The sequence below is a fragment of the Phacochoerus africanus genome, chromosome 12 (assembly GCF_016906955.1).
Source record: "Phacochoerus africanus isolate WHEZ1 chromosome 12, ROS_Pafr_v1, whole genome shotgun sequence".
Classification (NCBI taxonomy): domain Eukaryota; kingdom Metazoa; phylum Chordata; class Mammalia; order Artiodactyla; family Suidae; genus Phacochoerus; species Phacochoerus africanus.
Genome location: NC_062555.1, coordinates 22,880,541 through 22,897,925, shown reverse-complemented (window position 1 = coordinate 22,897,925; position 17,385 = coordinate 22,880,541). Strand labels below are relative to the sequence as shown.

The window sequence follows — 17,385 nt, the reverse complement described above, 5'->3', positions numbered from 1 at the left end:
TGTGGGTTTTCAGTGGCCTGGAGGGCTGCTCAAGGGCCAACTGTATATTCTAGTTAGCATTTACTGATGTACATAGACATTTTAATTTACTGTATATTGACCTTTAAATTCAGCAAACTTGCTGAACATTCTTTTGAAGTCAAATAGTTCTTGGAGATCTTTCTCTTAAACTATATATACCTGGTTTTCACTTAAAAATGCAATTTTAGGGGAGTTCCCTTTGTGGCTCAGTGGTAACAAACCCGACAAGTATCCACGAACAAGAGGATGTGTGTTTGATCCTTGTCCCCGTTCAGTGGGTTAAGGGTCTGGTGTTGCCGTGAGCTGTGGTGTAGGTCACAGATGAGTCTTGGAACTGGCATTGCTGTGGCTGTGGTGTAGGCCGGCAGCTGCAGCTCCCATTCGACCCCTCACCTGGGAACTTCCATATGCCGCAGGTGTGGCCTTAAAAAGGAAAAAAAAAGTGCAACTTTAGAATTACTATCTTTTAATATAGGAGTAAGTGATTAAACGTTTTGTCATTATTAATGTAGTTATATGTAATTCCACCATGCAACTTTTCCTTTTTACTAACTCTGTTTTTTTTTTTTTCTATTTTTCTTTTCATCTACAGCAATAGTCTAAGTTGGTCTGACTTCAGTGCTACAACAGTCCTCAAATCTCAGTGAATTAACACAATAAAATGTATTCTTTACTCATTTTATGGTCCAGCGTGGGTTGAATTGGGGGGAGGGGTATGCTCTGCTTCACATGATCCTCTAGAGACCCAGACTTTTCCCATCTAGAACTCACCCATGTTGCCTCTGAGTCCTTTCCGGATTCTCCCAAACTGGCGGATGATACAAGATAAAAATACCTAGCTAGAAGGATCATGCAAAACATTAAAAAAAAATTTTTTTTAAGGGCTGCACCTACGGCTAGGGGTTGAATCTGAGCTGCAGAAACATTGGATCTGAGCCGCATCTTCGACCTACACCACAGCTCATGGCAATACTGGATCCTTAACCTGCTGAGCAAGGCCAGGGATCGAATCTGTGCCCTCATGGTTCCTAGTTGGGTTTGCTAACTGCTGAGCCACGAAGGGAACTCCCTTTGTGTATCTTGAAGATAGAGCCAATAGGTTTTACTGATGGATTGAGTGAAAGTTATGAGAAAAAGCAGTTAGGGGTGATTCCAGAGTTTTGACCTGATCAACCAGAAGGATAAGGTTGCTCTCAGGTGACATGGGGAAGGCTACTGATGGAGCAGGTTTGAGGGTAAGGTTAGGAGTTTGGTTTGGGACAGGTTAAGTTTGATATATCTATGCAATATCTAAGTGGAAAAGTGCTTTATTTCTTTAGCATCTAAGTGGATTTATCGATCTTTAGTTCAAGAGTTTTGCAGACACCTTTGGTGCTCACCACATATCCTTGTGCCTATCTGCATTCTCTAGGCCACCTGGGAGTGAGACTAGGGCTATGGCGTTCGGTTTCAGATAACAGGATGGGGGTGGAAGTGATGCAAACATTTTAAGACAGCCTGGTCAATCCTCTTGTCTTTTTTCAGCTTTCCCTTCCCATAGGGGTAACCTAGGAGGCCATGTCAAGATGATGTAGGTATGAAGTATTTCAGGCTATGGCATGAAAAGAGGTAAGCCCAGATGGTAGGGCTTCTTTGTCACTACAGCATATTCATACAACGGGATATATTCAGACTAGAGATATAGTTTGGGGGTTTATCAATACATACTGGAACATTCAAGTCCATGAGACTGGATGACATCACTAAAAGAGCAAGTTGAAGTAGAGAAAAGAAAGCCCTGAGCCTTGGAGCATTCCGTCATTAAAAAGTCATGGAGAGGAGTTCCCGTTGTGGCACAGTGGTTAACAAATCTGACTAGGAACCATGAGGTTGTAGGTTCGATCCCTGGCCTTGCTCAGTGGGTTAAGGATACGGTGTTGCTGTGAGCTGTGGTGGAGGTCGCAGACACGGCTTGGATCCCACATTGCTGTGGCTTTGTTGTAGGCGGGTGGCCACGGCTATGATTCGACCCCTAGCCTGGGAACCCCCATATGCCACAGAAGCAGCTCTAGAAATGGCAAAAGGACAAGAAAAAAAAAAGAAAAGAAAAGAAGAAAAACAAGTCATGGAGAAAAGGAGAAACCCAGAAATTAAGGAGGAGTTCCCATTGTGGTGCAGCAGAAACGAATCCAACTAGGAACCATAAGGTTGTAGGTTTGATCCCTGGCCTCACTCAGTGGGTTAAGGATCTGGCATTGCCGTGGCTGTGGCGTAGGCTGGCAGCTGCAGCTCTGATTCGACCCCTAGCCTGGGAACTTCCATATGCCCTGGGTGCAGCCCTAAAAAAACCCCCAAGTGCCTGAGATGGCAACAAGGACAAAGAAGAGGGATCACTTAGGAGAAAACTAGTGATTATAACAGGCAGGGCTTGAAACGTGACAGAAGTGAGCGATGAGGGAGTTGAATGCGTCAAAGGTGACATCAGTCAGAAGAGATCTTCCACAAACTTCCATCACTGTTATCTATCCGGCTTGAAGCATCTGGACCCATGAACTGCCTTCCTGTCACCATAGGTAAAGCGTATGTGCCTCTAAGGTCTGTCCCTGCCTTTGTGAGCTGGGTCCCCACCCTCTTTCCTGACTAAGACGACTGCTCCTGAAACTGTCCCCTCTGTTTCCTGCATCATCAACTGTACCCTCTCTACAGCATCATTGTTCAAATCTGCAGTTCCTTCTCTGATGGAAAAACTCAACGGTGGTACCTGAGTCATGGCTCCACACCTCCTCATCCTGAGAGACCGCAGAAGCTGACTTTAGTCCAAGGACTCCAAAAGCTGAATGCACTGACTAAAATTTTCATGTTTTACACATAGGAATTTCATTTCCAGTAACTGATCCTAATGGCATATCTGGACGAGTGTCCACACATGTACATTAGTGGATATTCACTGTAATTTTGTTCTTAATAGCACAAAAATTAGAAATCTGGGTCACTTATCTTTTTTTTATATTTTTCTATATTTTATAACAAGCTATGTAACTTTTATAAGCATAAATCTAGAATAAAGTCAGGGAAGCAAGCAAACTAACACCAAATCACTTGGAAAAGTTTTCCTCGTAGAATGTATTCATATTTTTATTTATTTATTTAATTTATTTATTTTTTGTCTTTTTGCCTTTTCTTGGGCCCCACCCGCGGCATATGGAGGTTCCCAGGCTAGGGGTCCAATCGGAGCTGTAGCTGCCAGCCTATGCCAGAGCCACAGCAACACGGGATCCAAGCTGCGTCTGAGGCCTACACCACAGCTCATGGCAACGCAGGATCTTTAACCCACTGAGCAAGGCCAGGGATCAAACTTGCAACCTCATGGTTCCTAGTTGGATTCGTCAACCACTGCGCCACAACGGGAACTCCTGTATTCATATTTTTATAATGAAATATTATTTATAAGAATTGTTAGAGACAATATTTTTGAAATCTCCCCAATGTGGTATTCCTGATTAGTAATCTAGTTTCTGTCTTTGTAGCCATTCAATGATTATTGGCCCACGGAAAGAAAGGTCATATGTCACCTGGGAGAAGCTGTACCTATAATAGGCAGGGGTGGTGGAGGGTGGGGAGAGATTTAAAGAGACTGTATCCCTGAGAGGAGTCTCAGCTCTCCTACCCACTTATGTCTCATCTTCTAAATTATAAACTCCCTCAACATGCAGGAACCATGGATCATCCAACTTTGCATAACTAGTACTAAAAACCTAATGCTACATATACTGGGTGCTCAAAAATATTTGCTATTAAATGCAGGATTAATTAGGCTTCTTTTCACACTTTTATTTTGAAACTTTCAAAGTAAGTTAAAATTTTTATTGAGAATATACTTACAATTGAATCAAAGGGTGAAACTTTTCTCTGAAATCAACTCTCATTGGGCAGCCATATTTTTCCCAGTTATACTGTACTCTCTAGGAAAGGAAAAATGCTTTAGTTATTTCCTATATTTGGCCAAGTGACAGAATTATAGTTTTCTTACCAAGTGTTTAGATGGCCGAGTCCTCAGATATGACCTGTAAAAAAGACATTTTCATTACCTAGTATCTTTCCTCTTCTCAGACTTAAAAGTTAAAACCAGTACTTTGCTTGGGTAGAGAAGTAGCACAAAAGTTAAACAGATAACCATAATTACAAAATACTCCTAAAATACGTGGAGATTAAACAACACACTTCTAAGTAACTCATGGATCAAAGACAAAATCTTAAGCGAAATTTTAAAATATGTTCAAGTAAATGAAAATTACTTGAGGAAAGTAATCAAAAGTTATCAAAATTTGTAAGGTCCAGCAAAAGCAGTGCCTACAGGTAAATTTATATCAATAAATGTATGTATTAGAAAAGATTGATGCTAATGAGAATAAATACTGATTCTAAATTATCAGTAGTACATGAATATAAAACTCAATGCTTATTATAGTAAAAAATGTCTCTTACTTTTCAATAATGTAAAAAAAGTCATAGTGAAGACATTCTTTTTTATTAAATCTACAAAAAAAAAATAAAACAATGAAGTTGTAATATCATCATTCCTTATTTACTAGCACAAACATTTAATCATTTAACACAGTGATTCTCAAATTTGAGAGTATCACAGAATCCAAGAAATCAGAGTCATTTTGAGAGTTCCAGAGCAGCGGGCATTGGCTAAGAGGGCTGGAGTAAGGTCCTGACATCTGTATTCTCAGGCATGTTCTCCAGCTGATTTGGATGAGCAACCTCGTTTGACAGTTGCTCTCTATACCCTCCCAGACATAGACAGATTCAAGATGCTTTGCATCTAACTGAAGAAGAAAATCTTCATGCCGTGATACCGCATGTAGAGATGCTGGGAATTGATTTTGTAGCATGTTGCCTAGAGCCGTTATTCTCAAAATGTTGATACCCCTACTCATCTTGGAAATTTTGTTAAAATAGAGATTCTGACTCAGTAGAGATGAGGTGAGGCCTGAGATTCTGCATTTTTAGTAAGTTCTCCGGGGATGCCAGTGCTTGTCCGTAGATTATCCTCCAAGGTGCAAGGAAGCAGACCATCCCAAAACAGATGCTATAGGCTATACAAATCAGTTAGCCTTTGTGTTTTCTGGAAAGAGACTTATAGGAAATGCAAATTCCTTGCTGGATGAGACGGGAATATTTAATTATCTACCGGCAAATGATTACAACAATTTAGTGTTCAAAAGGTCATTAGAATGACGGATGAAGAGACCTTTGTTTTGGATGACAGCAAGTTACTCCATAACTGGATTCAGATGAGTCAGCGTTCATGCACCCTCACCCTAACCACAGGAAAGGAATTACAATGCATTACTGTCTCCATCATCCGTTCCGCCTCAGTGGATTTGAGTAAGGGGGGGACCACAGAGGTTATGTGTTTCTCCCTCTCATTTCTCTGGAAATGAGTTATACACTGAAGAACCGAGAGAGATTGTAATGGGAAAGATGGAAGCTGGCTTGTGAAAAGGAAAGGTGGAGAAAAATGCTGGTACTAGAGAAAGAGGTTGGATCCTTTACTCTTCTAATATGATTCACATGTAAATTTGACTTGGCAGAAAGTTCAAACAGATCTGGTTTGGATGAACTGTCAATGCATAATGGATTTCATTATGACTATGTCGTCATTAGGCTAATATTATCACAAGAAATTACCATTTAGTTCACCATTCGTTTTAAAACCAAAGAGTAAGACAGGTCAAATGCAAATATACTTGCCCTTTGACAGCAATGAATTTACCAGCATCACAGCCAACAGCTATTTGGAACACCTAAAACAAAGGAAGTTAGGTGATGAGCTCAGTGGTTCTGATTCACAGGATCTAAACTATTACTACGGCTAAAAGCAAATCCATTTTATTAAAAAATTTTTTTTTCAAATCCATTTTAGATTTGAAATAGCTTTTTAAATGTAGTCTTGTGATACTGTCCTGTGCTGTTTTGCTCCTTTTTTTTTTTTTTTGAGCACTTTTTGTCTCTTTCTTTGCTTCCTTTCACCCTTACTGCTTACAAGGCCCAATGATTGGGTCTCTGCTTTCTTACCTCAGAGAACGGATGTGATGTCATCTTTCACTAGCACCTCTGCAATCATGGCCATCGACTCTGGAGTTCCAGCTTGCACCTGACTCACCTGGAGGGTTTCTATAATGTAGCCAACTTAATATTTGACTTCTTTTACACCAGAGTCCTTGTCCTTCCTCAACTGGGATAGGCTACTTCTTTTTCTGCCTGGCTCCAGAACACCTTATTTCACTGCTGTCTATCCCGCCAGCCTCCCAAGACCCACCCCGGGATTTCTTTTTAAAAATTTAAAAAATTTAAATATAGTGGATTTACAATGCTGTGTGTTAGTGTCAGGTGTACAGTAAAGTGATTGAGAGAGATATAAAATTCTTTTTTTACATTCTCTTCCATTATGATTATTACCAGATGTTGAATATAGTTTCCTGGCTTAATTTCTTAAAAGTAAAACCTTTCAGAGGTTCCCCTCCCCCATTAAAGACGGCGCTACGAAGTCAAGTTAGATAGACAGTGAGACACAGAGTTGTGTGCTGTCACTTACATGAATCTAAGAAAAGGATACAGTGTTCTTTGCAGAACAGAAACTGACTCACAGACTTTGAAAAACCTATGGTTACCAAAGGAGACAGGTTTGGGGTGGGGGGAAGGAAGGGATGGGCTAGGGGTTGGGATGGAAATGTTATAAAACTGGGTTGTGATGATGGTTTTACAGCTATAAATATGATAAAATTCATTGAGTTAAAAAAAGATGTATTGATAAGCCATGAGATCCTGCTGTTGAGCACAGGGAACTATATCTAGTCACTTGTGATGGAACATGATGGAGGATAATGTGAGAAAAACAATGTATATATATGCATACATACATATGTATGTATGTGTGACTGGGTCACTTTGCTGTACAGTAGAACACGGACAGAACACTGTAAACCAACTATAATGGAAAAAATAAAAATCATTTAAGATCCTCCCCCCCCCCAAAAAAAAAAATGTAGCTGTAGGTGTTTGGGGTTTGAATGTAGAAGAACGTATGGGGTGCATGTGTGTGAAGGTTTCCATGTACAGAGTTCCAGTTAGCATTCTGTCTTCAGTCTGTCTCACCACACACACACACACACACACACACACACACACACACTGTGATGAGCCCGGAACTTAGCATCTCGGGCCCCAGGGCTATAGCCCTGCCACTTCCTGTCTACCACTGCTCCTCTGTCTGCTCTTATCTCATCTCCTAGTGGGTGTCCATCGCTCTCTTTGATGGATTTATGTCTCTGGGTTCCTCTTTTGTCATTTATGCCTGCTGGGAGGTGAGGAATCAGCGGTGAGACCAAGGGCTGGTTTTTGGCTCGCTTCCTCTGCTGTCACTCCCTGGGGGACCTTTCCCTGCCAGGCTTCTCAGCACCCTGTGCTTACAGATGCCTCCCAACTCCGTCTCCCAAATGCTGACCCTTGTCCCACACCCCAGAAGCCTCTGTCTCCAAGTGCCTACTCAACACTCCCACCCCGGGCTATCTAAGTGGGATCTAGACACTCACATTCTATCTTAAACATGCCCTGAATGATGCATATTTCCAACAGGTGAATCTAAAAAAAAAAAAAACAAAACAAAACCCTAATACACTTTACCCTAAATAAGGACTTGGGAATCAGGAGGGTGGGGACAGAAAATAATGTTGAGCCAAGCTTGATGGATTTAAACAGTTGCACCTGCTAAACCAAGACCTTGCAGGCTTTCCTTGAAAAGCATGCTCCATAGCAGGAGTTCATGGCTTTTATTTCTTGAGCCACCTGATCTCACCCATACGACCTGATTTGTTCGCTCAACAGCTTGACTTACAATCTTTGCTTCTTTGCTGTCCATCATTATTAAGTCCTTTCCCATCAAACATGTTCAGAAACATGGGTCTGCCCCTTAGCTTTACTCAGTCATCCATACAATGTACATGGTTGCCTGTGGTCTTCAAAGTTTTCATAGTTAGGACCCACTATCCCTTTATGATCTTATTTGCAACATCTTTCCCGGGTCTTAGCTCACAGAAATCATCCCTGGACTCAGACTGAACAACCTTGACCAGGATAAAAAATAGGAGGTGACCTGCACGTACCTCTTGACCAGGAGCATGGGTACAGAATGTGGGAAGCACAGACAAGCCTGTTTTGTGAGGTACCCACTGGCTGGAGGGCTGACATATGTTCCCTAGGACTGGACGCATAATCGGAGAAAGCCTGACATGTAGCCCAGGTGAAAACAATGAGCATGTTGGCTGTCTTTATTCAGTACTATTCTCTTCAGTACAGAGATAGGGCAGAACTGCTCCCGACTTAGAATGAGACACAGCCTATTGCATTTCACTGGACAGAACAACTGAACTGAGACAGGAATTCTAAAGGCCTTCAACATAGAAATGTTGGTAGGCATGCGTTAGACAGAAGGTCATCATCTCTCCCTGGAAAATTCATCTTGGAAGGAATTAATAAGGCCCCCTGGGACTGGCCAACTAGAGTGGCCTCGCTGCATTCTGGTTCTTGGGGTATGGTGGAAAATTGAGATGTAGTCTTGTTGGAGCTGCTAGTTCTCTGTGCTGTTCTGCTGCAGGCAAAGAAGACTAAGTGATAATGATGGTCTCCTGTTCAAACGGCTCAGGCCAGGGACCATTTGGTCCCGCAGGTCTAGCCAGGGCCTAATTTATCCAACTAGAGAAGAAGTCTGTGGGCCCTGTGTCTCTAGAATATTTATTTGGGAGGCTGGTGATTTGCTTATTGGGGCACAGGAGCACAAAGAAGGGTTCCCTGTGGTTCAGAGCATACCTTTTAGTTGTGTACAGGTTTTCATTTTCTTGGCTAGAGGACCGACCTCCACAAGGCTGTGTGTTCCTGTTGCTTAAAGAACTATGGCATGTTTCTCCATTGTATTTCAGTGGGTAAGTCAACACAAATGACCTGCAATGGGCATGGATGGTGGCTAGATCTGAATGGCCCATGTCTTGGGTGTGCCAAGGAAGAACCCAGTTTTATATACACATCTTTAGGACCACACTCGCAGGATATGGAAGTTCCCAGGCCAGGGGCTGAAGAGGGGTTGAATTGGAGCTGTAGCTGCTGGCCTACAACACAGCCACAGCAACGCCAGATCCGAGCTACATTTGCAACCTGCCCCACAGCTCACAGCAACACCGGATACTTAACCCACTGAGCGGGGCCAGGGATCAAACCTGCATCCTCATGGATACTGGTTGGGTTCGTTACCACTGAGCTACCACAGGGAACTCAAAATAAAATTTTTGGAATGGGAGTTCCCGTTGTGGCGCAGTGGTTAACAAATCCGACTAGGAACCATGAGGTTGCAGGTTTGATCCCTGGCCTTGCTGAGTGGGTTAAGGATCCGGTGTTGCCGTGAGCTGTGGTGTAGGTCGCAAACGTGGCTCAGATCTGGTGTTGCCTTGGCTGTGGTGTAGGCTGGCGGCTACAGCTCTGATTAGACCCCTAGCCTGGGAACCTCCATATGCTGCTGGAAGCGGCCCTAGAAAAGGCAAAAAGACAAATAAAATAAACAAAATAAAATAAACAAAATTTTTTGAATGAAGAAATGCCCCAATTTTTTGAATAGATGAAGGTTAAATATGGACATGTCTGGCAGTCTTCTCTGAGAAACCATATCCAAGTTTAGTTGTTCCCATTAATTACAATTTTCCTCTACACAATTTAATTTATTTGCAAAAACTAATAATTTTATAACTCTGTGTGTATTTATATACCTCATTTCTGATGGCAAACTCATAGCAGAAGTCAGTAATCTGATTTTCTCTATCTAAAGTAAAATAATGTGGAGCTCCCGTCATGGCTCAGTGGTTAACAAATCCGACTAGGAACCATGAGGTTTCGGGTTCGATCCCTGGCCTTGCTCAGTGGGTTAAGGATCCGGCGTTGCCATGAGCTGTGGTGTAGGTCGAAGACGTGGCTCGGATCTGGTGCATTGCTGTGGCTCTGGTGTAGGCTGGCTCTGATGTAGGCTGGTGGCTACAGCTTCAATTTGACCCCTAGCCTGGGAACCTCCATATGCCGTGGATGCAGCCCTGGAAAAGACAAAAAGACAAAAAATAAAAAATCAAATAAAATAATGTTATCGCTATAGCAAAGCATTACAAAACGTTGCTACTTATCAGGGGACTGGTGTTGAATGGCCTTAATATGCATTATTTAGTTTACCACTTATGTATTACTATAGTAAATTTTTTGATCTTCTACCTGTGTCACTTACCTTTGGGGCTACTGGACATGTTTTTGCATAGTCACTAGGTCTCACCCGAACAAGCAGAAGACCCGTGTTCTCATGTCTAGAAGAAACGACACATACAGGTGATTATAGACTCACAAGGGAGGAGTTCCCGACTAGTATCCATGAGGATGTGGGTTCGACCCCTGGCCTCACTCAGTGGGTTCATCACTGCTGAGCCAAGTCAGGAACTCATCTACATGTTTTTTTTTCCCTCCTATTGATAACGCCTTTGGAACAATAAAGAGCAGGTTATGAAATTAGTTTTCTGAACCCACCTTAGGCTGCAGAATATGATCTGACTGGAAGCAAAAGGGAGATCAGACATAATACCTTTGTAGATTCTGAAATACATATGAATCACGTTGTGCTCAGGCAAAATGAGAGGGCTCGAAAATCAAGAAAGAAAAACATTTGAAAGCATTACTCATATCCTGCCCCCGCTGAGGTTTTTACCTTTGAAAAAACTGGAAAAAAACAAAAACCAACTAGCTACAAACGAAATGTCCCTTTCCTTCCAATACTCATTATATCTTAATATTTATCACATACTAGATATAAAACATACTAAATAAGGGAGAAAAAAAGCACATTTTTATATTTTTAAATTCCTGCCCTGTATTTCATTAATTCTAAGAGACAGTTCTTCAGTTCTAGGATACGTCTCAACACCTTTGAAATCAGGGAGCATCTTATAATTATGCCAATTATGGCTCCCCCCCATTTGATGGAATCTTTGATTTCATAAATTCAGTGCTATAGTACAGATCTATAAAGGACATTAAAGTAAATATTTTATCTTCAACTTGCTACATAATTTTATTTATGGTAGTTTTTTTTTTCCTTTTTTTTTTCCCTGCCTTGGCTCATTTCAAAGCTTTTGGTATTTTTTTCTCAAGTCTTGGACTGATCTAAAGCATCATGAACAAATTGATGTATATTATACAGCAACAGAATTCTGAGTAAATATCCACAAATCAAAAGACTCCAAAGGGACCTGCAACACTAGAAGCAAGAGAAAAGTTAGTGGGTGAGTGGGGAAAAAGGGATGTATTTAAACTCTGTTGACCATGTAATGTCCCTCAAGTGGCATTTTCTCCCTACACTTCCTGGTCACTCTCTACTGTGCTTCTGCTTTCTTTTTTCTTTTTTCTTTTTTCTTTTCTTTCTTTCTTTCTTTCTTTTTTTTTTTAGGGCTGCACCTGCGGCATATGGAAGTTTCCAGACTAGAGGTCAAATAGGAGCTACAGCTGCCGGCTTACACCACATCCATAGCAACGTAGGATCTGAGCTGCGTCTGTGACCTACACCACAACTCACGGCAACGCTGGACCCTTAACCCACTGAGCAAGGCCAGGGATCAAACCCTCATGGATACTAGTTGGGTTTGTTACCTCTGAGCCATGATGGGAACCCCTACTTTCTTAATATTACTTATAATTATTTGGGACTGCCTTGTTTATCTATTTGATTTTTTGCTGCACATCTTCTCCCACTAGAGATATGTCTCGTGACAGCAGTACTCCATCTGTCTTGTTCATGATGTGTTTCAAACACCTAGAGTGCTTGGCATGGAGTGGGTGTTCAAATTCACATGAAGTAGCAGCAGACTAAAGAAAAATGAACTTTCCCCTAGAAGAGCAATGCTATTTTTTTCAGAAAACATTGAGTCATGATGTAACAATAACCTTATCCATGCCTTAAGATACAATTCCATGCTGGTTGTCTTCCTCCAGAAATTAAATGTTTAAGTGCCACCTTATTCCAAGATTCAGAGATGGTGTTTTATCTGATTCTACTCAGGATTAAAGACTTTTGGGGATCAGAATTTCAGTTTTTGCTTAAGGGTAATATGTAAAGACTTTGGGATGGGAATGAATGATAAAAGGTGCTCAAAAATTATTGAATTAAGAAATAGCTTGTTTTGGGGAGTTCCCGTTGTAGCTTAGTGGTTTATGAACCCAACTAGTATCCATGAGGATTTCGGTTCCATCCCTGGCCTCACTCAATGGGTTAAGACTATGGCATTGCCACAAGCTGCAGTGTGGGTCATAGATGCAGTTTGGATCTGGGGTTCCTGCAGCTGTGGTGTAGGCCAGCAGCTGCAGCTCTGATTTGACCCCTAGCCTAGGAACGTTTATTGCTGCCTTAAAAATGGAAAAAAAAAAAGGATATGGATATATAGGCCATTTAGATAAAAGAATACCTATAAATCAGTAGCCTGAATAGCATATCTAATATTGAGTACACTCTTTTAAAAGACATACTTACTGTAACTTGAAATAATCATCTACTGCCTCGTAATTTATATTCTGAGAAAATGTTATTGTCTGAAAAAGAAAATAGAAAAGTTTATTAAAGCAGAAAAACCGGGAATGGGGACAATGAATACTTTCAAGACAGATTTAAATCTTTCTTTAGATGAGAAAAATAATATAGCATTCTTTCTAATCTATTTTCTTTTCTATCTCAGAAACTCTAATTATGTATATATTAGATTTACTTGGCTACCTTTCCTTATTTTACTTTTAATTTCATATTATCATAGTCCTTTTATTTATATTGCTTCTCTCTCCCTCCTGTTTGACTTTTGTCATGGCAATATTCTTATGTTTATTTTTCATCTATATCCTTAGCAGAGCAACCTTTCACGTTTTTCTGCTTTCCAATAACCTATCTCTGAGCCTTTTAATTTCTTTTTTATGTTTTTCTTCTTCTTCTTCTTCTTTTTTTTTTTTTAAGGGCTGCCTGTGGCGTATGGAAGTTCCCAGGCTAGGGGTTGAATCAGAGCTGTAGCCACCCGCCTACACCAGATCCAAACCGTGTCTGTGACCTACACCACAGCTCGTGACAATAGCAGATACTTAGCCCACTTAGCGAGCCAGAATCGAACCCACATCCTCATGGATACTAGTCAGGTTCATTTCCACTGTGCCATAACAGGAACTTCTGAACTTTTTCATTTCTTTTTTGATGTTTTTAAATGACTACAGATATCATATTATTTGAATTCTTGAGACCATATGGAATTATTTGCCTGAATCTTCTGCTGTTTTTGAGTAATGTTCACTTGCATTTTGCATATGTTCTTGCTATTTTCTTCCCTCTGGGCCATATTCATCTCATTTTTCGGCATTCTATAAGGTTGCTATCATCTCAGGGTAAAGCCATTTACAGAATATATATGATTACAGAGGCAGAAGATTATAAACTCCACATTTTAAAAATATAGTAACTATAATTCCTACATCCCTAAATTGCTTTTTGGTAGTCCTTGTTATAGATACACACACACACACACACACACACACACACACACTCACACAGCTAATCTGTTGTGATGAAAACAGAGACTTTGTGCCTCTTAAAAAAACTTAGTGAAAAATCCTATTTCTCAAACAAAGTTTATGTGCTCATATGCTGGGTGAGTGGTAAACACAAAATACACAACTTTTTTATTTTTTATTTTATTTTTTATTTTTTTGGCTTTTTGCTATTTCTTTGGGCCGCTCCTGCGGCATATGAAGGTTCCCAGGCTAGGGGTCGAATCGGAGCTGTAGCCGCCAGCCTAGCCAGAGCCACAGCAACGCGAGATCCGAGCCGCGTCTGCAACCTACACCACAGCTCACGGCAATGCCGGATTGTTAACCCACTGAGCAAGGGCAGGGATCGAACCCGCAACCTCAGGGTTCCTAGTCAGATTCGTTAACCACTGCGCCACGACGGGAACTCCTTTTATTATTATTATTATTATTATTATTATTATTTTTAAATACACAACTTTTTATGATAAAGTTGAAGGCTGTAAAAGCCATCACATTAAAGATATATCTAGCTCCATGTTCAAGGAAAGGAACCAGCTGTCAAATTTCCAACCTGTATTCTCTTGCATGTCATGCTTTTCTTTGTATGTAATCATAAAAATAAACTTACAAGAATTTTCCTGCACATAAATTAGACTTGAAATGTTTAATATTGTCTTTGGTGAAATGTAAGCATATTCTTCAAACTGTACTTATTAGTTGTCATTTAAATGATGCTTAAACTTCAGTTTGTAACTGAACCAACATTTATGTATACTATTTTGGATTTTAAACACTGAAAATATATACACAATGGAACTATTAAGAAATTTACCTATCTACAGAACAAAAACAGACTCACAGACATGGAGAACAGACTTGTGGTTGCCAACTAGGAAGGAAGGAAAGAAGTGGGCTAGATGAGGAGTTTGGGGTTGGTAGATGCAAACTATTACATTTAAAGTGAATAAGCAATGAGGTCCTGCTGTACAGCACAGGGAACTATATCCAGTTTCTTGGGACAGAACATGATGGAGGATTGTATGAGAAAAGAAAGGTATATATATCTATGACTGGGTCACTTTGCTGTACAGCAGAAATGGACTCAACACTGTAAATCGATTATGCCTAATAAAAAATAAATTTAATTTAAAAAACAAGAAAAATACTTTGTGAATATGATCACCTATTTAAAAACCACTTCATTATACATAATTAAGAAATGATTAGGAGACTTCCATTTATACTAGTGGTGGGCTAGGTTACATGGAAAGATCTCCCCTCTTAAAAACAAACCAACCAAAAAAAACCCTAAAATCATTGACCTTTTAAAAAGTTACCTTAAAAAAAATCAAGTAACTGACAAGAGAGTAGGGAACTTGTCAGTCCACATACTTGAAAAGAGGGAATTAGGAGGCTAGAGAGCAGAGCCGAACACTGAAGCCCATAATCTACTTTTCCCCTAAAGGCATTTGTCAACCTATCAGGAAAGGGAGAATTCAAGATAAACTAAACCCTCTAAGGGTAAGAGTAAATCAGGATTAAATTTGTCCTCTCTCTAACGCTCCAGTGATTTTAGTCACTGAGTGATCAGAAAAAGCAAGAAAAGGGAAAAAAATTGTCCTGACAATTTGTGGCTATGGGCAGGTACTTGCATGGCTTTATGTCTTAAAATTGTTTGCCTGGATGATGACACCACAGCCACAGCAACACCAGATCTGAGCCACATCTACGACCTACACCACAGCTCATGGTAACGCCAATCCTTAAACCACTGAGCAAGGCCAGGGATCGAACCCGCATCCTCATAGATCCTAGTCACATTAGTTAACCGCTGAGCCACGACAGGAACTCCAAAAACAAATTAAAAGAAAAAACCAAATATATGGTGTTTTTGAGAAACATAGCTAACACATAAAGCAATAAAAAGATTGAAATTAAAAGAGAAGGAGTAGCATGGAAATAATAAGCTCAAAGAAGCTATATTAAGTTTGAAATAAAAGAGATTTGGAAGCAAAAAACATTTACATCTACAGAGAAAGATGGTCATCTCGTAATGTTTAAAGTTTCAATCCACCAGGAAGAGCATATACAAGGTGAATGCAACAGGGGCCAGCATCAAGATGGCAGAGGGGTAGGAGGTGGGGCCCACTTTCTCCCACGAATACGTCAAGTATATGTGGTACTTGTTTGACATATGTCCTTGGATATTTTGCATCCTTATAAAGTGAAAAATACTCTTTTTTGTTTGTGATTTGTGTATCGTGGTTTGTAATTTCTTTCTTTTTTTTTTGTCTTTTTGCTATTTTTGGGGGCCACTTCCGTGGCATATGGAGGTTCCCAGGCTAGGGGTCGAATCGGAGCTGTAGCCACCGGCCTACGCCAGAGCCACAGCAACGCGGGATCCGAGCCGCGTCTGCAACCTACACCACAGCTCACGGCAACGCCGGATCATTAACCTACTGAGCAAGGGCAGGGACCGAACCTGCAACCTCATGGTTCCTAGTCGGATTCGTTAACCACTGCGCCACGACGGGAACTCCTGTAATTTCAATAAATGTGCCTGTATGATGGATCTCTGGTAGTTTCTTACTCAATGCTGTTTTTCACTCAAGACGTTTTAAGATCTATCCACGTAATTATATATAAGTCTAAAACAGCTTTATTTGTTTTGAGACCTGTTTCTGCCAGATTGCGTTATTAGCGTCATTGTGGAATTAAATTGGAGAGACTGATTAAATATAAGTGTAACAGGAAAGTAGAGTTACTCTTTTCCTGAGAACTAAGTTGATTGATTTGCAAAGTTTTAATAAAGCAAGTCAATGAAGAAATTGCTGAAATGGGCATGAGCAAGATAGCTGCGAGACTAGGGAAAAATTATGAAAATCTACAACTTTAGTTTCTTTGCCAGTGTCTTTAATGGCCCCACCCCCGACTTCTATTTTAAAGAAACTTAAATGGAAATTCAGAGGTGATGCCTTATGAATAAGACTGTGCAAGAAAGGAGAAGAGGAACTCCAAGAGATGGACTTATGTCAAAGAAAAGCCTGTGGTCTTGCAGTAAAAGATTGACTAATGAATGCACATTCATTCAAGTTAAAGTAAAATGTTTCACATCTATCAATCTCATCTTTTTGTTGTTGTTGTTGTTGTTGCTATTTCTTGGGCCGCTCCCGCAGCATATGGAGGTTCCCAGGCTAGGGGTCGAATCGGAGCTGCAGCCACCGGCCCACGCCAGAGCCACAGCAACGCGGGATCCGAGCCGCGTCTGCAACCTACACCACAGCTCACGGCAACGCCGGATCGTCAACCCACTGAGCAAAGGCAGGGACCGAACCCGCAACCTCATGGTTCCTAGTCGGATTCGTTAACCACTGCGCCACGATGGGAACTCCCCTCAATCTCATCTTTAAATGAGTCTCTGCTTTTACTGACTTCAGAATTAAGTGAACCCTTACACTCCACTGTATGATCTATGAGGCTCATTACTGTATATGCTTAGGGAAACTGAGCCTAGAAAGGGAACGTGGGGAATAGAATATATAATATTTGGGAAGAAAAGTTAGAGTAACATGTAAAATGCTCATGTCATAATATTACTTAGGAAAGTAGTATACAAAATATATACACGGTACATTTCTATTTATTGTGGTACATTGTTTACAAACATGGCTGCAATAATGCCTTCCATCCCCATAGGCATGTCCCTTTACAGTGTAAGTTTTCTGTTCTTCTATTAAGAGG

At 40.7% G+C, this 17,385-nt stretch overlaps 1 protein-coding gene across 1 annotated transcript in view; it reads right to left on the bottom strand.

Moving 5' to 3' along the window:
* CATSPERE (catsper channel auxiliary subunit epsilon) overlaps window positions 1-17,385 on the bottom strand; it is an 88,380-nt gene that overhangs the window by 22,866 nt on the left and 48,129 nt on the right. The window contains exons 12-17 of the mRNA XM_047755028.1: window positions 12,611-12,669; window positions 10,325-10,400; window positions 5,761-5,813; window positions 4,486-4,536; window positions 4,031-4,064; window positions 3,883-3,962 (exon numbers count right to left, since the gene is read on the bottom strand). Of these exons, the coding sequence (XP_047610984.1) occupies window positions 3,883-3,962; window positions 4,031-4,064; window positions 4,486-4,536; window positions 5,761-5,813; window positions 10,325-10,400; window positions 12,611-12,669 (353 nt within the window). The remainder of the gene's footprint in view (window positions 1-3,882; window positions 3,963-4,030; window positions 4,065-4,485; window positions 4,537-5,760; window positions 5,814-10,324; window positions 10,401-12,610; window positions 12,670-17,385) is intronic.